This window comes from Monocercomonoides exilis (genome assembly GCF_001643675.1).
Source record: "Monocercomonoides exilis strain PA203 chromosome Unknown scaffold59-495361, whole genome shotgun sequence".
In the NCBI taxonomy this organism is placed as follows: domain Eukaryota; phylum Preaxostyla; order Oxymonadida; family Polymastigidae; genus Monocercomonoides; species Monocercomonoides exilis.
In genome coordinates, this window is record NW_027150604.1 from 400394 (window position 1) to 421963 (window position 21570).

Below are 21570 nucleotides of genomic sequence, written 5' to 3' on the forward strand. Positions count from 1 at the left end.
TCCACGCAACATTTTCTTGAATATATTTCAATTTTGAAAATATTCTATGTTTTTTGAATGATGATGAAAGATTGATTTTTATTGGATAGCAGAGAATGCAAAAAATAAACCGTATTTTTTTTCATTAATTCAAGAATTTTGATACAAATATATATATATATATATATATTATTTTCTTGAGAAAAGTAAATCAAATGCTTCCACGAAAGAAGAACCCAGGATTACATGAAAAAAGGTGTTTGTCTCTTATGTAATCTGTTTTTTGAAATAGAAAAAAAACAAAATAATTACCAGACAATTCTTTTCAAAAAATAAATTTTAAATCGATATCACTTTGTTATATTTTAATTATTTTCATTCAATCACCTTGTTTTGATGTAAATTGGTTAAATGCTTTGAAAAGAAATTCTTGTTTTATTTTGTTTAAAGACATGCAAGATAAAAATTGAGTTTAAATATGTTTTCAAAGAAAAAGAAGAAACTGCAACATTTTCGCAAGCAAAAAAAATTGATATAAAAACTCATTCGAGATTCCTGCATGCTTTTGTTTTATGTTTACTATTTTTCATATTCTTTAACTCTGAAGTTTTTAGAAATACAAGAAAGTTGATGTTATTTGAACAGTTGCAGATTTGGAATCAGGGTGTTGGTTATGCACTGATGGTAATTACCTGTTCGTCCAAGCAACCAACTTTTGCATATTGTCGGAAATGAATGTTCGCTGTTCTTCTATTCTTGTCAGAAAGTTTATCATAATGTATCAATATTGTAGTTCTAATGACATTACACACATTATCTATTCCATTGTTATAGTTCATCCGTCCCTATTCATGAGAGTATTTCCAGAATTTATCTCTTCCGATGTTTATTTTTCTCCTTCACAAATCTATTTTTATTCATTGCCATATCACTCAAATAATCGAGATTAAGATCATGTTTCATCCATTCTGGAGGATCTGTTTTCATTTGTTTAATCCAGAGCAAGGCCATTGTCAATCCCATTTTGTTTGCCAGAGTATTTTTATGTCTCATCCATTCTGGTGGCTCTGTCTTCACTTTATTAATCCATATCATGGCCATAGTTTCTCCATCGACATCAGCCAGAGTATTTTCATGTCTCATCCACTCTGGGGGCTCTGTCTTCACATGATTAATCCAAAACATTGCCATTGTTTGTCCAAATTTATCACCAATTGTGAGATTGTGTCTCATCCATTCAGCTGGTTCGGTTTTGACCTCCGAGATCCACCATAAGGCCATCGTCCATCTGCTTTTATCTGCAAATGAATGGTCATGTCTCATCCACTCTGGTGGCTCTGTCTTCACATTTACAATCCATATCATAGCCATTGTTAATCCCTCAATATTGCCCAGAGTATTTTCATGCCTCATCCATTCAGGTGGTTCAGTGCCGATATTATATATCCAGAGCATAGCTAAAGTTGCTCCATTTTTATTGCCAAGCGCGGAATCATGTCTCATCCATTCTGGTGGTTCTGTCTTTACTTTTTTAATCCAGAGCATAGCCATTGTCCAGCATTCATCATTAGAAAGAGTAGTGTCATGCCTCATCCACTCTGGTGGTTCTGTTTGAATTAATTGGATCCAATACATAGCCATTGTATTTCCATCTTTATCACCAATTGTGGGATCATGCCTCATCCACTTTGGCGGTTCGGTTTTGATATTTGCAATCCAGCGGATGGCCATAGTCCATCCGTTCTTATCTGCAAATGCACAGTCATGTCTCATCCATTCTGGTGGTTCTAAATTGATATTTGCAATCCACTTCATGGACATTGTCAAACCATTCTTGTCTTTAAGTGTTATGTTATGTCTCATCCACTCCGGTGGTTCTGTTTGAGCAAATTGAATCCAATACATTGCCATTGTAATTCCATTATTGTTCCAAAGTGCAATGTCGTGTCTCATCCACCTTGGAGGCTCTGTTTGAACAAATTGGATCCAATACATAGACATAGTATTTCCATCATTATCTCTAATTGTGGGATCGTGTCTCATCCATTCTGGTGGTTCTGTCTTGACATCACAAATCCAATGCATGGCCATCGTCCAGCCATAATTGTTGGTAAGTGTGATGTTGTGCCTCATCCACTCTGGTGGTTCGGTCTTCATAATTTTAATCCATATCATGGCCATTGTTTCTCCATCTATATCAGTTAGTGAATTCTCATGCCTCATCCACTCCGGTGGCTCTGTCTTCACATGATTAATCCACAATTTTGCCATTGTTTCTCCATCCTCTTCGATAAGGGTAATGTCGTGTCGCATCCATTCTGGTGGTTCTGTTTTAACACACAGAATCCAATACATAGCCATTGTCCACTTATATCTATTGCTAAGTGTAATGTCGTGTCTCATCCACTCTGGTGGCTCTGTCTTCACATTTACAATCCATATCATAGCCATTGTTAATCCATCACTGTTGCCAAGAATAATGTCATGTCTCATCCACTCTGGTGGTTCGGTCTTCATATTTTTAATCCACTTCATGGCCATTGTCCATCCCTCTTTACTGGTCAGGGTATTTTCATGTCTCATCCATTCTGGTGGTTCTGTTTGAATAAAGTGAATCCAGAGCATGGCCATTGTTATGCATCTTTTATCACAAACAGATTTGCTATGTCGCATCCACTCTGGTGGCTCTGTCTTTATATGCTTAATCCAATGCATAGCTAATGTTGCTCCGTTATTATCAGCAAGTATTGCACTGTGCCTCATCCGTTCGGGCGGCTCGCTTTTTCTCTTTATAATCCAAATCATGGCTTTTGTTTTTCCATCCTTATTCATTATTGATGGATCCTGTTTTCCTTTTTGTCTTTCGATTTTACTTTCTGTTTTACAGCTCGTTGTATCCATTTCCCTGCTCATTCTTCTGTATCTATTGAGAAATATATTATTTATTTGTTCAATTTTCTATATCTAAATTATATTTTTGATCAAACTTGAGAAAATTAGGGACGAACTTTTTTGCTTTCGGATTTAAGTTCCAGTCACAATTTTCTCATGTTTTTTTTAGCCCTGGGTGACGTGGTGACTTCTGACGTAACTTATTCGATTTTTGACGGACGTGACAGATTTTCCCACGTCAAAAGGAAAAAAAAAAAAAAAAAAAAAAATTCCATTATTCAATTTTGACTGACGTGAAAGCGGTAATCGGATTTTTCATGCGTCATTGACTTCACTGACGTCAGTGAAGTCACTTCTCATCAATAATTCGAAAAAGCAAAAAATGAAGGAGAAGTGCAAAATGTGCAAGCCATATTTCTAAATTTCTAACATTTCATTTTTCAAAGAATAGCAACCATAACATTTCATTTTTATTTTTAATTTTCTCTAATTTTTATGAAAAAAGCTATATCAAAATCTTCAAAGGATTTGAAGAAAGCTCATTGAAAGTGTAGTACGTTTGAATTAGTTTGGAGAAGTTTGTTCGAAAGTTTTTTAAAGAATTATTAATTGTTTTGTTTTCTCATTTTGCTTATTGCTATATGTGAAATGACTGTCATAATTGGAAAAAAGCAAATCACAATTACCACAAAAATCATTATTTTTTGTTATATGAATCATTCTTGGTTTTCAGCAACACTATAAAAAAAATCTTTTTGAAAAATGTCTAATCACAAGAATCACTTTTGAATAAAGGAAAGGAAATTAGGATTTTTGATGATGAACAAAGCAGATCCAATTTCTTTATTTGAATGAATAGAAATAACAGTTTGGAAAAGAATAAGACCTGTTGAGATATTAAATAAGAGATGCTTGAATATGATAAAAATCTTTTCAATGAAGATTGAAGAAACAATTCATTTGAAAAAGATGTCTGAATGATTCAAGAATTAAATGAGAAAGTCATTTCAGCAAATTATTCATTTTCACTTTGTTTTGCTATTTCAGTTTCATTTCGTTTTAATGATATCATTAAAAACAAATACAATTAAAAAGTGCAAAATGAATGCTTTCAATTTTGTAAAATGATTAAAAATTGTTAGAGTTTCAAAATGAAAAATTATTCCATTTCTGAACAGGCTCAAAAATTATGAAAAAATATAAAACGATCAATCGTCATCTTCTATTTTTTTTTCTGAAAATAATTAAGAATTTTATTGAGAATAAAAAATTGCACCTTCATATTCTTCTTTCATCTTTTCAGGCAATTCTTTTCTTCATTGCCTCTTTCTTCGCGTCTTCCATTTGATCTTTCTCTTCTCTTCTCGGTCTTTCTCTCTCATCCAATTCACACTTTTCGCAAGCTCTTCAAGCTCTTCTGCAACCTCTTTCGCAAAATACATCTCGATCACAAAAATTTCTTCAAAATTTTCATCGCTGAATGATCGATTTATCAAAAACTCCAAAGACGATTGTTTTTCTATACAGGTCAGGTTGTGATGTTTGCAATAATGTTTGATTTTCTCTTCGAAATCATTCGGATTCAGAATTATTTCAAGTTCCTAATTTAAAAATAAGAAAAAGATCAATAATATCAAAAAAGAAACATCAACGCTCAAAGGTGAAATGCATTCACGTTGCTCAATGCCAATAAAGCTATTTCCACCTCTTTTTGTGTTTCTTTGCTCTTCCACATTGCAAATTTCAAGCTATTAAAAAAACTCAAAATAAAAACAAAGTTTTAATCGCAACAATCAAAAATTCAATTACAACAACAATTGCACACTTTCATTTTTTTCGGTAATGCTTTTTTAAATTATTTTATGAGACACATTGGGTCCACAAAGCAAACTGTTTTTCATATTACGCGAAAACAAAGCAAAATCTTGCAAAGAAGAAATCGATGATTAAAAATATGATAAACAGCTCAGAAAAATATAAGAACTCATTTCATTCTCCTAAGCATCTGTACAAGTATCACAAAACACAATAGCGCAGTTGGTTTTATTATCTATTTATGCAATAATGGTATTTTTGATTTCAAAAATTACTGCAAAGAAAATGTTTATATTTTAATGTTTCACATTCATTTTGATATTATTATATTTTATTGAAACAAAAAGTGATTTTTTTTTTTTTTTTTTTTTTTTTTTTTTTTTTCGAAGTGGAAAATTGGTGACGGACGTGACGAATTTTTTTCTTCACGTCACCCAGGGCTAATTTTATTTCAAATTTTAAAAAAAAAATAATTTTTCAAAAAATATCAAAACTTCAATAAACAGTTCAAAATACAAGTTCAATCTTTAATATAACATTACCACAATGATAATCTTTATTTTATTAATCAATATCTTTTTTTAAAAATTAAATTAATAATTTTATTGAAAAAAAATAGAATAAGTGAAGTCGAATCGACAAATAACAAATGAAATCAATCAAATTCCTCAGTTTCAGAAACAAATTCACTAATTGTCCTTTCCAGAAGTCTTTTCTCTCTCTAATGCTTCGATTTCAGTCCTTTTTTAAAAAAAAATGAGGTTATTGTTTATTTTCAAATTCAATCAACTTTATTAGAAATAAATATCTCCAGCATCCTCCCAATCACTTCATCATCCACAGTTTCCATATGGATCCACTCTACCAATTCTATGTTCATCCTGCATTACGAGATATCCCCTTTCATTCATTTTCATTCATTTCCACCTCCTGCCCTGAAAGGAACACAAAAAATAGCAACAGGCAAAAATTCATTAATAGGAAAATTAATTAATACCAAACCGCCCTTCGACTGTTTTTTGCCAAACAGCTTCATTTCCACAGCCATCACATTCAAAAAATAAATCAATCTCTTTATTTCAGTCTCAGAATGGCTGAATACAACAAGGAAAGAATCTTTTACAAAACACATTGTGTATCTCATTGAAGGGTCTTCTCAGCCCGTACACATTGTGGTGGATGTGCAGTCGTATTTTTTTCTGTTTTTGTCATGATCATCTCCTTTAATAATATTCTCAATCACCCAAAGAAGTATTTGAGGTTTATCTCATCAACACCAGGTACAGGAGGGATATGGGGCATACAAGTGATGGAAGAATATTTTTTGTGGCAGGGGGTGGGAGTTGAGTATTTTATGGAATGTTAACCTTTCAAGAGGGATTTTTGAATAAACAAAATTTGGAGACAGAGGGACGGGGAAGAGCAAGTGGAGATTTTGAGAAGATAATATAGTAAATATGTAGAGAAGTGGCTGAGGATGGTGAGGAAGATATTTGAGACAAATTGGAGAAATGGAATTTGAAAAAAATGAAAAGAGGGCAAAGGCGGGAAAGAAGAAGAATATTCCGAAATATTCATATTAAAAGTGGGTAACTTTTATGAAAGGATAAGATTTTATGGAATAAAATGGGAAAGTGAAGAAAAGGATGGGTTTGATATTTTCTGATGATTTTGTGAGCTGAATAAAAGAGGGGAATGGAAAAGAAAAGGAAATTGAGAGATATTTTCATTTTCTATTTTTGAAGGGAAAGGAGAAGAAATTGCAAAAGAAAATTAATTTATTTGAAGAAATACTGCCACATTAATTTGCATCAGTCTCTTTTGCGCAATATAACCGATAGCGAATTTCTTCTTTAACAGAAATCAACTTATCGAATAAAAAATATTTAGTCCAATCACGACTTCGTGCAAATTATTTTCAACTTCTTGAATTTTGTTAGACTGATTTCACATTTTTCAATTGCTTCTTCTTTGGCTTCTTTCACATTCATCTTTGTTGATCCTCTTACTTCCTGCTGGGTCATAGAATCGAACCAATTGTAGATTATCTTGTCTTTCTTCTGCGGATCATGAAAGTTATTGGAATATGAGAGTCTGTTTCGATGACATTCACGAATCATTTTTTGGAGAGCCATTCGGATTACAACATTCGTTTTCTGCATAATCAAATAGCGTTATTGCGTTCGTGAAAAGATAAATTTTATTATCAAAAATGTTAAAGTACATCCATTTTGAATATTATTTTGTGTTTGTGTGTGCGCTTGCTGTGTGTACTGTTGTGTCCAGGTGAATTTGAAAGCATGTGCTCCTTCGTTTTGTTCTGAATTGGAAGGACGCTTCAAACTATTTCTTGGGACTAACGACAATTACCTCATGGATAGAGAAAACTTGGAATGGTTTGCATTTTTGTCATTTTATGTAAACTGATATTTTTGTCAACTCGTTTGTTATTTCTGTTGCTATTTTCTGTATTTTTGCGGTGCTTGGCAAACAACATGCTTTTCACTTCAACAACACAGGCTTCAATCATTTGTTGGGCGTGTACTATCTGGCTTCTTCAGCCTTGCAGGTGCTCGGCATGCTGTGACATCAGCCTCTTTGCAACCGATCGGATCAGAGGCACCAGCGATCCCCATTGCAGAGCGAGAGAGGCGGTTTATTGAGTCGCTTGGGAAGCAGCAGGAAACACATACAGCCAACGATCCCCGCTTTCCAGCACAAATTCCTGCGGAGTTACCATTCCCTTATGCAACATGCCCTCCTCCTTTACCATCCGCACAGCCTCGCTCTGATTGCATAGGCAGCTCATTGGCTGGGCAAGACAAGACAGACACTTCTCTTTCAGCTTCCTGAGATGGAATATCTGACTCTGTTCATATCCTGCAGATTCCTTAATCTTCTAACAGATCGTCTTGTTCCTCTCACTCTTCTTCTTCTTCTCTTCTTCTTCTTCACTTCTTCTTTTTCTTCTTCTCTTCTTCTTCTTCTTCTTCTTCTTTTTTCTCCTCCTCCTCCTCTTCCTCCCCAACCCTGCCATTCATCAAGCACAGCTTAGGGGGTTCGTTCAAAGTGAAGCTGCACGACGTGATTGAGCTGTGTGCCAGTGTTATTTGTAGCGCTTTTCTGTCGATGGACGTTCAACCTTCGCTGCGCTGTGCGTTTCCTGTTGTACAGTTAATGGTCTGCGGCTTCGACGACATCCGCAGGCTGAGGGGACTAAACGCAATGACCCACATGGTGAACTAGAATTGTATGGAAATTTTGAGTTTTTCTGTTAAATAAAATATATTTCATTTATTGTTTCATTTATTTTTTTTTAATCTGTATTTTACTTTTCAAATATTTATCTTAATCTAAATTTTTTTGTTCACTCTCAAATGATGAATAGTTATGATTGTGGACTAATGGCAATGATTTTACAATTGTCTTGCAAAGCAATAAAGATCATTTGCGAATGATGCTGTTGCAAAGCAATTGATCAGATTCATGAGGTTTGTCAGAAAATATTTGTTGAGATTTTGTTCACAAGTTTTTCTTTCTTTTTTCTTTTTGATCAAATTCTTTTTCTTCTTCATTTTTACACCCACTTTTTCACTCATTCGTTATCATTATTCACAAATACACATATATATTCACATCCAGTTTCCGTTGGTACCCTCTTGTCTCTTCTTCTCTTCGTGTAACCCACAAATTCATCATAAATGGTGCTGAGTTCCATTCTGTGTTTCTGCACCACTGCATTCTCCAGCCCATCCACCGCCAGCTGCACTCGCCGCGCGCTGAATACAGCGGCAAGGCCTCCTCCATCCTTCTCTCGCTGACCAGCAAGTCGTTCAAGCTGTTTGCCAGCTCGCTCGACAAGGCGCTGTTTAAAAAGCTAGTCGAGCTGATGTACTCACCACAGGCGATTGTGCGGAACAACGCGTCGAAATCATCGAGGCGCTTGCAGAAGGAAAAGGGCTGGATGAAGAAGGAGATGGTGAAGGAAAATGAGATGGAGGATATGGTGGAAGGCCACGGAGGGGATATAAGGGAAGGGTGATGCATGGGGATGCGAAGGAGAAGAGAAACGAGAAGGATAAAGAAGCGAACAACGAGCCAACAGTTACGAAGGAAGAGCTGCTGAGTCGTTTGCTGAGCTGGGGCGTTGTGTTGAATCTTGTTTGCGTCCTGGCGTTGCCAACGGCAATTGCCATAGCGAAAATAGGAGCTGCTGGTGCTTTGCTTAATCTGTATGCACCTGTTGGGAAAAAGAGGAACAAGAGAAGATACGGAGGAGGAGGAGGATGAAGAGGATGAAGAAAAGGAGAGTGTAGCGAAAGAGAAGAAGAAGAAGAATAATAATAATGGTTATATTCAGCTTCTCCTCGCACACAAGGTCATTCTCTTACTTTGTCTCGACTGCGTTCTTTCTTGTACTCATATTTGCTGCAGATTCCATTGATTGCCTCAGTGCTAATTCTATGCCATACCGATCCCACCATCTTATGCTCCACTTTCTGCCTGAAGAACTTACGTTGCTTCTCCACTTCAGCAGAAGGCAGTGCAAAACAGCCACAGCGGAACATAGTCCAGCGAGCACAGCAGAGCAGCCATATCTGAGTCACTGAGTGCGCTCCTCAACAACAAGAATAATTTTCTTCTTTCAGAATCGTATTTGAAAGAGGGTTAAATCAATTCCTAAGCCATTTGCTCCTTCTCCATCATTCCCTTCCTGTTCTTCTTCTCACAAGCCGCAACTCATTCCACAATCTTAACTCTTGTTCATATACAGCGCTCACAGAACAACAAATTAAACAGAACTTATTGGCTTCTCAGAAAGCTTCGATGAAGAGCTGCCAAAATACTCTGAGAGCAAACATTGGAAAGATCAAGTAAAATTGAAGAGAAAGGGAAAAGAATTCAGAACGTGTCAAACTCCACAAGGGAGGGAAGAACTGGGCATGCCATTGTTTAATTGCTGCTGATGCTGAGATCAGAAGAGAGAAAAGGGGACAGATTTAAAGAAAAGCTGAAGAAAAACAGTTTTGTCCCTCTAAATGGGTAGCTCGTGGAGAAAAGATACAGTTGCAATTGGGGGAGATGAGAGAGATGATGGAGGGAGAGTGAAATGAAGAGGAAGCAAAAACAAAACAAAAGGTTGATCAAGAGAAAGAGGAAGATGATGATGAAAGAGGGAAAGAAATAACATAAACAAAAAACGAATGATGGTTTTAGCGAATTCAATGTTGATTTCTACACATGAACTGCAAGAGTAGGTATTTTGGAAGGACACTCAACGAACAAAAGGAGAGTTTTTAAATGAAAAATGGAAATGAAAGGAAACGATATAGTCTTTTGAGAAGGAAATTTTAACTGCATTTGCAAATTGATTTAAAGAGAATTTTCGATGTTAAATCAATAGTTATTATTAACTGCAGTTTCCTGAATAACACAAACTCTGTTTGCTGATTCTGTTGAACTACACAGCTGAAACGGAGATTTGACAAAACAGTTTTTGCTGAAGAACTGGAAGAAAACAAACCTTTATCATCCTTCATAAATCATGAGTTTTTGTCTTCATTACAATATTTTCCAATCTTTATTTAAAGCGTTCTTTCAGTATTTGTATTGTTAAGCATGTTATCAAACTTTTAATTTTCTTTTAATAAATTGAAAAATCAATTTTTTTTGAAACTTGATCAAAAAATGCTTTTTAACTTAAACATATAAAAGGTGTATGCTTTTTTTCATATTAACAAATAGATCAAATTTTTATTACAGAAATAAAAGCCAAATACTAATGAATAACCAATTGAACTCTTTGATCAATAAATACCACAATATATATTATTTTTTGATTTTTGATCTTTTTTTATGATAACAAAAAAATCACCCATATCAAAAAAGCATTTCTGCAAATTGCAAATCAATAAAAAAATTGAAATTTGAAATGGGATTTCGACGAAGAAAAAGGTTTGAAATTTTGTGTTTGATACTCTATTTTTGCTTATTTTTTGCAACTTATGAAAGATAATATTTATTATTTCGAATGCTTTTTCTCTTTTCCTATTCGAAATTCTTTCACTATTATCCAACTGAATCCTGAGTAGAATTTTGCTGTTTACCGTTTCCAATGGAGTGAAAGCAAAGTTTTCTATGTTTGTCCTTCAAGGTATTTTATTTGTTTCTATTTTAAAATTTTATTTCCAAGTCTTTTATCTTCTTCTGTTTCAGTTTCGTTTAATGCTGGATTTCCATCTTCCTCTTTCCCCATTTCAGGAATTCATACAAAGAATTCTTCATACTTTTCTTCATTTGTTTCACTGCTGAGTGTTTCAACAACCGCACTTGGAAGAACACTCAAAAGAAGCAACAGGCGAAAAGCGCTTGCTACATTCAAGCGGCCAATTTGTATGAAAACACACACAGGTACAAGAATTGCTCCACCAGAGTTCAAATCAGAAGTGCTGGGGCTGACAAACAAGTGGGAGGAAGTGGAAATAATAACAGCAATAACAATAGTGGCAGCAACAGGAAGAAGAAGCTGTTGCGTGTGGGTATGTAGCAAGTGCCACGGCATATTCCAAGAGGAAGGCCTCCGAAGATGAAGAGAAAGCGGATGAAGACTGAGATGTGGTTGAGTCAGCAGGGGAAGGAAAGCGAAAGAGGTGCAAATACTTATGAGACAGCGCAGAATGATAAGCGTTTGGAGCCAGCTGCCGCATTAAAGAGTTAGATGAAACTTGGAAACAAAGAGAAAGTGAAGGAAGAGGAAAAAGGAAAAAGGAGAAAGGAGAAAGAGTAGAATAGAACATTTTCTGTTTTTGATGAGCTTCCATCAGATGAATTGGAGTATGGAAAGCAAAGAGGAGCAAAGCGGAGATAGAAAGCGAGCGTGAAAGGGAAAGGAAAAGCGAAAGGAAAAGTATTCAGATCAAAGACAAGTCCGACGTTGAATTTATATGATGCGCTGAGTGAGTTGCTTTCGAGAGAGCTGGAGCTGCTACTTGTGGCAGATGGCTGCATCATATTTGACTCATCTGAATCTGACACGAGTGAGACAAGTGGAAGAAGTGAATGAAACACCGATAAGAATGAATATGACGAGGAAGTGGATGATGATGAGGAGGAGGAGGAGAAAGAAGACGTGGAGTCAAACAGGATTCTCAGTGTAAAGATTTTTTTTGACAAGCACACAAGCCAGCTGGCAGACACCGAAAAAGAGCAGATCTGTGTTTGAATATGACACCTCAAATACATTCAACTCAACAAAAATGAAAGAAAACAGCTCAATTGAAACGATATATAACGCAGCTGAGATGAAAGAGAGGCAGAAGAAGGAGGCACTTACGAAGTTGAAGAAGAACACATAGAAGCTGACACATGGAAGGATCATTCCTACAATCAAGCCGGCTGACCTTCTGCTTCCTGCAAATCATGTTCAGGAAGAGGAAAGCAAGTCAAAGAAGCTTAAAAGAAAGATCTGATCGAGAGGGAAAGGGAAGAACGTGTATTATTTGAAACAGAATGATGAGGGGAAAGAGAGAATAAGCGGAGAAGGAACAGCTGACACTGAAGAAGCAAAAGAAGACAGTGAAGACAAAGACAGTGAAGATAGCGATTGTAGTGACGATAGTAATGATGAAGATAGTTTGGAAATAACTCGTTCTGTTGACACATCAAATACCGATGAAACAGACAAGTCAGCAAAAAGAAAAGAAGACCCAAATAGACTCCTTGCCCGCACTTCCCTCGCAAGCATCGAAAGACGCTTTCATCGATATCCCAAAAGAGCAATCAAAAGAATTCGTGTGTTTTTTTTAGCGCTAACCTCATCCATCGTCTGCGGAGAGCATAGTCCGACCCCTCTACCGCTATCCCTTCCTTCAGCCTTGTCTCCAAAGAAAAATGGAGAGAAAGAAGAAGACGAGAACACAATTGGCTCAGACATCAGCAGAGAAGCCCGGCAGAACCCGCGCCTTAGGCACAGCAATCACAGTTTTCGTTACTGTTTCTGTTTCATGAAGGCATCTTGTCTTGTCTGCCATCACAACAGCACTCGGTAGAACAACTCAGGCACACCTCAGAGCAGCCGCGGAAAACGGGTTTGTGATTGCTTCTTCTTCAGCAAGTATGTCTTGTTAGACGGGTATGCCAATGCAAATGGAGAAGATAGAGGAGGAGGAGGAGGAGGAGTGGATGACCTTGGGAACAATTCTGTGTTTGGGAGTGAATACAGACAGAAGGCAGAACTGGAGAAGCTGTTTGTGCGGTCGATGCAGCAGATAAGGCAAAAAGAAGGCGCCACTTTGCTCCACTTACTCGGAAAGGCACTGTCCCATTTTTTCAACCAGCTTTGGTCACCTCAGCTTCCAAAGCAAACAACCATTCCTTCTTCGCATGCTGGTGAAACAGTGGGAATATTAGTGAATGATGCGAACTCGTTTCTGAGCCTGTAGCGCGGAATGAGGCTGTTCAGTTACGGAGGAGAAGATGCAGTGAGAGATGCACAAATGATTATGAATATGAGAAAGTTGATGAATGTGTGGAGAGGAGAAAGAAGGGCAGCTGTTGAAGGAGGGGACGAGGCAAGAGACAGCTGAGCTGTTCTGCGAAGAGAGAAAAACATTTGGCACTGTGTCTGATGTGCAGAATAAGATCAATAGAAAGAATGATAATGGCTTCTCTTTCAACACAATTGACAATAAAACATTTGCCGTCAACACGATTATTTGAAGACCCGCTTCTGTTTGCTTCGTCTGTCTTAATCAAAGAAAAGTAAATATTGCCGTCTGCTACCGAAAATGCATTTTTTGTTTCTCCGCCGAGAATAGCATGCGTCCCATCCATCGGAGAAACTCTATTCGAACTGACAGATTCAACACACACAAGGTTGCTCCGCTGAGCATTGAACAGCCACATAAAGAAGAGCAGCATTCGATTCTGCCTTCTTCTCTCAAATTTTCGTGGGTGCCTCTTGTCAACGTGTGCCCTCTCCCTCTTTCGCATCCACTTACATTAATCATCTGCACTCTGCCTTCTCAGCTGCTTTCAGCTCCTTTCACTTCATCTTCGTATTCTCCATTTCTTCTCTATTCAGCTCCTGTGTCACTTCTTTTAAAATTCTCAGTCCATATCATCCTCCATCACAACACCTGCCATCATCTCATACTCCACGCAGCCCCTCGGCCCTTCTACAGCGTAGTCCAATCGCCTGCCGCTTCGTCAGCTGGCCACGCGCACTGCACTCAATGCAATTGTCACCGCTACTCTCTTGCTGATGGTGAAGAAGAACTTGCTCCACAAAATATCAGCCATATTTGAGACACACCCTGCTCAGACACCTTCCTCTTCTCCTTCGATGTCTATTTCTGCTTCTCTCATCCAGCGATTGAAGGCTGTTGGCGCTGCATTCGAACAACAAGCCACACCTTCCGCTTTTGCTTCTTTTCAACTAACATCAGAGCCTCAGTAAACTTCATTGGAATCGAGCATGACAACAAATTCACAAAAACTGAGTTGAACTTCAAACGCTGCTGCTGATGGAGCTTATACAACTTCTGTTTGCAGTGAGATGAATGCGTTAGGAACAGCAAGTGAAAGAAGAGGAGAACTTCCCTGTCAGATGAAGATAGATTATTCTCAGCTATTCTTCCGCATCAGCTTCAGACAAGCGTAACCTCCTCTCAGTTTCCTCTCTCTTTGCTTTCGCAATCCCCTTCTCCTTCTCCCTCTTCTCGTCATTCACATCAATAAATTCTTTATCCTCAGTTTCTCTCTCATTTCCTCCTCCTCCTCCTCCTTCTTCTTCTTCTTCTTCTTCCTCTTCTTCTTCTTTTTCTTCTTCTTCTTCTACTTCCTCTTTCTCTTTCTCTTCTGCTACTACCAATACTGCTTTTTCTACTATTTCAAATCGTATTTCTCATTTTTTGCATCTTCATAAGGGATACAAGCAGAAATAAAAAAGAATGGAATTTATAAAGAAATCAACTTCTAAAAAAATGAAAAGAAGATGATAAGTGAATGAAGAGAATGAAGATAAAGAGAAGAAGAATTTGTTTTGTCAATAAATGATGATTGGAAATTTGAAAGAAAGAAATGAAGATATTGATAAATGTTAAAGTTAAATAGAAATGGAGAGAAGTGTGAAGAGAAGACGTCGACGAACAGTTACTGTACGCGACAACGAAACAAGAAGAGTTCGTTGAATGTCTGAATTATTCCGTCAGTTTCTTCTTTTTCATATGCTCTTTGGAGAATTGCAACAATCATCATGGAAGGGAGTTGAGAGGCGAAGCAGAGGAAAGAATATCCACCGTTTAGTTGCTATGTGAGTAAATGAAAAAGCATTCAGTGGCCTTTCCAGGGTTAGGCAATGAGGAGTACACAAAAGCTAGAGCAGTTGCTGTTATGGAAGGTGGAGTGATAATTCCGTATGATTGAGCTGTTGATGGTGAGCAGATATCGGTCAACACGTTCTAAACAGTTGAGCTAGGTGAGGGAGATGGCAGTGAAGGCGGAATGCATCATGATGAAGGAGCTTTCTGACATTTTTATACCAGAAAGATAAAGAAGAACTATGCTTTTGCTAACAGTGGCGAGGACTGTTATAAAAAGGTGTTCGAAGATGCTTATTGATTCATCGTCAAGCATAAGCAAAGTTGAAGCGACTTTAAGAACTGAGAGGTTGATGTGGAAGAGATTAAGGGAGTAAGCAGTGAAAGTACAAGAAGCATAAGGAAAGATGCGAAAGGGATGAACAGGTGCGTTGGAGAGGTGAGTGGTGTTTTTGCAGGCACAAAGCAGCTTTGAGTTGAAGAAGGCTTGTTGGTTGGAAGGAGAAAAGAGGGAGGATGCGAAGGAACATTTGAAGGAGAGGTGGCTTAAAGGATGATGCAGCCATTGAGAAACACAACGGAAGCCAACTGATGGTGTTCAAATGAACAAGATCAAGACTTCTGGAGATAAACCAGAATCGGATTATGGAAAGGGAGATATGGGCTTCGAAAGAGAAGGAGGAGATCCAGAAGATATTGACGAGTGTTATCGATGCAGAGGATAATGGGCAAGCGGATGATCTGGTGGCTTGATCGACGAATACCTGTTGGGCCCAGTAGAAGAAGAAGAGGATGAGATCGTGACCGATATCGAAGTTGAGGCCGGGACGGGAGGAGTTGGCGTCGCAAAAGGAGGCTTCTGTGACGATAGAGAGTTGGAATAAGTGAAGGGAAAAGAAGAACTAGGGCATAGGTGTAACTGCGTCCCTTTTGCAATTCTTGTTTTTAACAATTAATTTAATGATGTTTGAAAAGCTAAAATTATTTATAAACTTTTGTATGGACCGATTTTTCGTTAAACTTTTTGTTTGTCGTGAAAATACTTTTTTAAAAAATGACCCATAAATATGAGTATTTGAATAAAATTTTTAAAATCAAAAACAAATAAATCCTGAAAATTATCTTGAATGTCTCTAAATGCATTGCACACTTATATTTGTTTGATATTTTCACAAAAAATACAAATTTGAAATTTTATTTATTTATATGCAATCATTTGATCAAACCCATATTTTAATTATATTAATTTGCAAAACGTAAATGAGATTTAATAAATCATTTTCTGAACATTTTGTTTTTAACAATCGTTAGTTATGTTATAAGTCATATGAAATTGTTTTTTTTTAAAATATATATGTATGTCTTTATTTATTTTTATCAAGTTTTGAATCATTTTTATTTTTGCGTTATTTCTCGTGATTAAAAATTCATTAGATGTTCAACCCTATATTACTGTGAAGTTCACATCCCGAATATTTGAATATCCAGCGTTGGTATTCCTAATCTTTTAATTCGCAATATTGATCGTTTTACACCTTTCACTTCACTTTTTCAAGCAAATAATATGTATTTATATTTCTTTATCTTTCAAAACTGCTTTTAATTGCTTGAATTTGTTGAAATCGTATTTATCTTAAAAAACAAAAATTATGTGAAGAAGTGAGAAAAAACGGAAAATAAAATAATGAAAGAAAATAATTCAGAACGTCTTTCAATCAAAGCATTCTGAACAATCCAAATACAAGAATTCTCCTTTTCCATTGCCTGATGAAAGCAAACAGGATGATGCATTTGTCGATTTGATCTCCAGTTTTTCATTCCCTTTCAATATCACTTTTGCAACACCTCCTTCACCGCTTCCTTTGTTTGCAACTTTTTAAAAGTTGCTGTTTTCAAGCAAAACAAAAGAAGATATCATCAATGGAGACTTGGCAAATGAACAATCTGTTAAACTGCATCCTTTCAATGTGCAACTTCCAGTGGTTGTGGTTATCAATGAGTATTGAACAGTAATTATTGCTGATTGAATCTCAAATAAACAGTTTCCAAGTTGAAGAATATAACTTGAAGAGATCAAAGAATTCATACTCGGTATAAATTGATTTGGAATCTGCAGCTTCAAAGATAACAAGCCGAGTTGCTGAATTGATGAAATAACAGATGATGATGATGATGATGCAGAATCCCCATTGACTGTCCCTTCAAAATGAATAGGCTTGTGTTGAATTTCATCTCCCTCATTCACACACCCTTCAATCACAAGTGCATCTGTGAATGAATAGATATCTTCAATCGTCCCTTCATCCCTCACTTTCACTTTCCTTTCTCCTTCTGTCCCACTCCTGTCAATGTGGTCAATTCCACTTTTCATTTATTGACATAGGAATATTTCATTTCCACACCCCAATGTGTCATGACCACCAGTCGAAACAGACACCTCCATCCACTTCAGTTCAACAAAAAACACTCGAAGATCCATTTCCTCATATTTCCCATCTTCCCCAACAAATGCATTTCCATCATCCTTGAATCCTGAGTAATCAAATGCAAAATGCTCTGTGTTCACACTATTCACCAGATTGCTGCTCTTCACATACATGTTCTTCCCAACTGTTGCACTGCACCCAGAAAACGATATCGATGAGAGCTGAAATTCTTCTTCATTCAGACTGCAATCCAGATATATCCCTCCTCCTTTTCCTCCCTCACTCATATTCTCACAAACACATTCAGTAAATGAGCTCTCTTCAAGCGCAACATATCCCCCTTCATTCAACGCTATCTTCAGTGCTCCTCCTTCTTTGCTCTTCTCTGACAATGCCCCGTCAATTGTACTTCCATCCATCACCATCCAAACTCCTGCATTCCCTCCAAACACTGCTGCTTCTCCTTGTACTTCACGAAATATAAGAGTGAATAACAAATGTTTCAAACAAAATAAATTGCAAAACGATTGTTGAATGCGTGATTTTGTCACTTTGTAATTCATGTTGGCTTCACATTTCAGTCTAGTGCAAAGAAAATAAATGTGTCAATTGCATAACAGCTTTTTATGAAATAAAAAATTCTGTAAGCAAAGATTTTTCTTTGACAACTGTATTGGCAATTTAAAAGGCAGAAACAGGATCTTCTAACACGAACACAATTGGTAATATTTGCATTTAATAAAGATCACATGGGTGATTTTTTTTGATTTCATAAAAAAAGATCAAAAATCGAAAAAATAAATTCTATTGTGGTATTTGCTGATCAAAAAGAAAAATTGATTTTTTGCGAGTAATCAGCTTTTAGAACCGTGATGTGTATGTGTTTTATTTATTTATGAAAAAAAAAACATACCTTTTTATGTTTTCAGCGAAAAATGTATTTATTGATCAAGTTTGAAAAAAAAAGTGTTAAATTAAAAAAAATAACTGTCAAAGGAAAATGTCAAGTTTCTCAGTTTCCAAAAGGTACAACTAAACAAAAAATACTTTGAAAAACATAATTGAAACAGTTTGTTAAAAATAATGTTTCAATTAATAGATTCATATTTTTTTATTTATTAAAGCAATTGGCTTTCTTCACTTTATCTTTTTCTTCAACTGGAATATTATCACAAAACATCAGTCCTTTCTTTTCGGTTCATTGCTTCATTAAACGTTGAATGAAATGCAGGGAAATCAATAACCAATGAATAAAACTGATTCTTACTCATCTTCCTTCAATTTCTACTCTGCTTCATAAAAAAATTCTCCTTTTGAAAATGCCTCTGACGTTGTTGGCTTCCTCTCCGGTCCTTTCTGTGTCATTCTTCTCGTTGCATTCCTCAATAACTATAATTGCTTGTAAAACTCTTCTGGAAACAAATTTGCCTTCACACTCAGTTCATTGGCCACTGTGTGAGCGATGAGGCGAGCAAAGGAGAAGGATGAAGAACAACAATCCGAGGAATTTGAAGAAGAAGAAGAAGAAGTTGTTGTTGTTGCTGTTGTGTTTGAATGAGAAAATTGCTGAGGATGTTGCTGAGCAGATTGAAGAGGAGGAGAATAAACACTCTCAGTCATCTTCAAATTGTCAGCATTGTCGAACGAAGAAGCATGAAAAGGCATAATTTGCTGCTGAGGTGTGATTTTAGAAGAAGGAGGAGGAAGAGACGAAGCCATAGGTTTGTGTGTGAGATGACTGTCATTATTTCCAATTTGTGAATGCTGCTGAGTTTGAAAAGAGACTTCAGTGCGCATTTGGAAGGAAGAAGAAGAAGAAGAAGAAGAAGAAGTGAATGAAATTGATGCGCAGGCATAAATAAATGTTAAGAAAAAGAATCGCGTTCCGATAATTTGCTGCTGAATCCTTCTTCGATTTTTGATTTCAGGCAGAAAATCTGAGCAAAGAGTCCTTAGAATCGTTGCAGGATTATTCTTCTCTTTTGTTGTGTTCATCTTTTCTTTTGCTCCTCTTTTTTTCTGTGCCTTTCTAATGTCTTTGCCAAACCCATTTTCTTCTTCCACTTCATCTTTCTCATTTTCGATGCATTTATCTGTCAGACTCAGCGATCCCTTTTCATCTTTATCACTTATGAACTTATTTCCATTTCTCTTCTCATCCTTCTTCTCTTTCTTCCCTTCCTTCTCCCTACCCACCCGAATCCCCTGGCTAGCCACATATGCAGTATTGTTCATCATCATCCTTTGTTGCTCAAACACATCCCTCGTCGCTGACACGCTGCTGCTTGCAAGCACGCCTTCATTTCCCAATCTGCTCTTCCCGAGAATCGCATAAGGGATCAGCACAGTCACAAGCGGTGGCAGCGAGAATGAAGAAATTGAAGAAGAAGGAGAGGAAGAAGAAGGAGAGGAAGAAGACATGTTCGATAAAGAGGCAAAGCTTGGGCTAGTTATGTCGAGTGACTTCTAAGCAAGTGAAGAGGAGTCTGCAGAGGGAGACGATGGAGTAAGGGGATTCGGCGAAGTGACAACAAGAACAAAAGTTGTTGATTATCGGATGTGTGGCAGGGGAGAAAAAGAATGGATCACAATTGTCGATGAGGCTGCGTCGTTTTGAGTGTGCAGCTGGGCAGATGAAAGTGTGAAGTTGAATAACCAAAATGTCTGATGCTGTTCATCTTCATCATCACCTCCTCCTTCTCTTCCACTTCCCCACTTCTTCCTTTATGTTGCAGCCTTTGCAAGTTTTTAATCGAAAGCGTCAATTTGCGATGTGCAAAACTTACCTTTCTCCTTCGTCTTCGTCTTCGTCTTTGGCTCTTCCTGCTGCCTCCCTTTCCTTTGCACAGCACTCAATTTGCTTCTGAAATCCGCCTTCTTTGCATCTTCTATTTGAACTTGAACTCCTCTCTCTCTCTTCGCTTCTTGGCGGTGTAATAAAGCAAGTGGATGAGCGCAATGTTCCCGGTAGCTCCTTCCCTTTTCCTATTTCATTCATCTCCTTCACCTAATTCAGCACAGCTTGTGCACCACATCTATTCGAAGCTACAAAGCAGAGCAGGATGAGCGCTGTAGAAGAGAAGAGGGTTCAAATGCACATCCAGCGAAGCTGTCGAATGCATTGACAGTGACGATGATGTTGTTGAAGGCAGCCTAACCAAATGATAAAATTTTTTGCGTGATTAATAAAGCTATTGATTGAAAATCTTACACACATTCGAATGTTGCTGATCTGATCCAATATGAAGAGAGAGGAAATGTCAAATTAGAAGAAGAAGGTGAAGAAGGTGAAGAAAAAGGTGAGGAAGAAAGAGAAAATGAAGAGGAAGAGGATGATGAAGAAGAAACAAAAGAAAGCGAGACGAAGATGAAGGCGAAGAAAAAGAAACAGTTGAGAAATTTAAAATCAGTTGAAAGATATTTGTGAAGTTGAGAATAATTTGCATGAAGTCGGTTGTTGGACAAAATATTGAATTAGATGAGTTGATTCGAGAAAAAGTGAATAATCGTTATCACAATATCTGCAGCAGGCTGGCTGTAAAAATTGAAAAAAAAAGAAATCCTCGGTTCACTATCTGCCTTTTTGAAATTGTTCTTCCCTTTATTTAAAAACAAAAATGAAGACATTTTTCAATTTCCTTTCCGTTCCATTTCCATTTTCCATTCGGCCTTAAAATTCTCCAAATATAATAACCCTTTCCTTTTCTTCATCTTTCCCTGTCTCTTCCATAAAATATTCTTCTCCTAGCAAAAAAATACCCCTCTTCCATTTGAACACTTCAGAATATTCTTCTTCTTTCCCGCCTTTGCCCTCTTTTCCTTTTTTTCAAATTCCATTTCTCCAATTTGTCTCAAATATCTTCCTCACCATCCTCAGCCACTTCTCTACATATTTACTATATTATCTTCTCAAAATCTCCACTTGCTCTTCCCCGTCCCTCTGTCTCCAAATTTTGTTTATTCAAAAATCCCTCTTGAAAGGTTAACATTCCATAAAATACTCAACTCCCACCCCCTGCCACAAAAAAATATTCTTCCATCTCTTCTCTGCCCCATATATCTCCTGTGCCTGGTGTTGGTGAGATAAACCTCAAATACTTCTTTGGGTGATTGAGAATATTATTAAAGGAGATGATCAT

At 36.9% G+C, this 21570-nt stretch overlaps 6 protein-coding genes across 6 annotated transcripts; 3 read left to right on the top strand and 3 right to left on the bottom strand.

Moving 5' to 3' along the window:
* Positions 1-417: 417 nt before the first annotated feature.
* Positions 418-2893, bottom strand: MONOS_832 (uncharacterized protein). The gene has a single exon (XM_067878723.1). It carries the CDS (start codon positions 2890-2892, stop codon positions 850-852), a length of 2043 nt encoding a protein of 680 aa, XP_067719800.1. The 5' UTR covers position 2893; the 3' UTR covers positions 418-849.
* Positions 2894-7059: 4166 nt separating this feature from the next.
* MONOS_9705 (uncharacterized protein) lies at positions 7060-7539 on the top strand (the record flags this gene model as incomplete). Its single annotated transcript, XM_067880230.1, has 2 exons — positions 7060-7082; positions 7206-7539. The coding sequence occupies 2 exons, from the start codon at positions 7060-7062 to the stop codon at positions 7537-7539; spliced, it is 357 nt and encodes a 118-aa protein (XP_067719801.1).
* Positions 7540-8172: 633 nt separating this feature from the next.
* MONOS_9706 (uncharacterized protein) lies at positions 8173-8728 on the top strand (the record flags this gene model as incomplete). The annotated part of the gene is made up of 2 exons (XM_067880231.1): positions 8173-8177; positions 8329-8728. 2 exons carry the CDS (start codon positions 8173-8175, stop codon positions 8726-8728), a joined length of 405 nt encoding a protein of 134 aa, XP_067719802.1.
* Positions 8729-12576: 3848 nt separating this feature from the next.
* Positions 12577-13127, top strand: MONOS_9707 (uncharacterized protein; the record flags this gene model as incomplete). The annotated part of the gene is made up of 2 exons (XM_067880232.1): positions 12577-12666; positions 12735-13127. 2 exons carry the CDS (start codon positions 12577-12579, stop codon positions 13125-13127), a joined length of 483 nt encoding a protein of 160 aa, XP_067719803.1.
* Positions 13128-16716: 3589 nt separating this feature from the next.
* Positions 16717-17994, bottom strand: MONOS_9708 (uncharacterized protein; the record flags this gene model as incomplete). Its single annotated transcript, XM_067880233.1, has 3 exons — positions 16717-16877; positions 17094-17347; positions 17408-17994. The coding sequence occupies 3 exons, from the start codon at positions 17992-17994 to the stop codon at positions 16717-16719; spliced, it is 1002 nt and encodes a 333-aa protein (XP_067719804.1).
* Positions 17995-18820: 826 nt separating this feature from the next.
* Positions 18821-19852, bottom strand: MONOS_9709 (uncharacterized protein; the record flags this gene model as incomplete). Its single annotated transcript, XM_067880234.1, has 1 exon — positions 18821-19852. The coding sequence occupies one exon, from the start codon at positions 19850-19852 to the stop codon at positions 18821-18823; it is 1032 nt and encodes a 343-aa protein (XP_067719805.1).
* Between the last annotated feature and the right edge of the window lie 1718 nt (positions 19853-21570).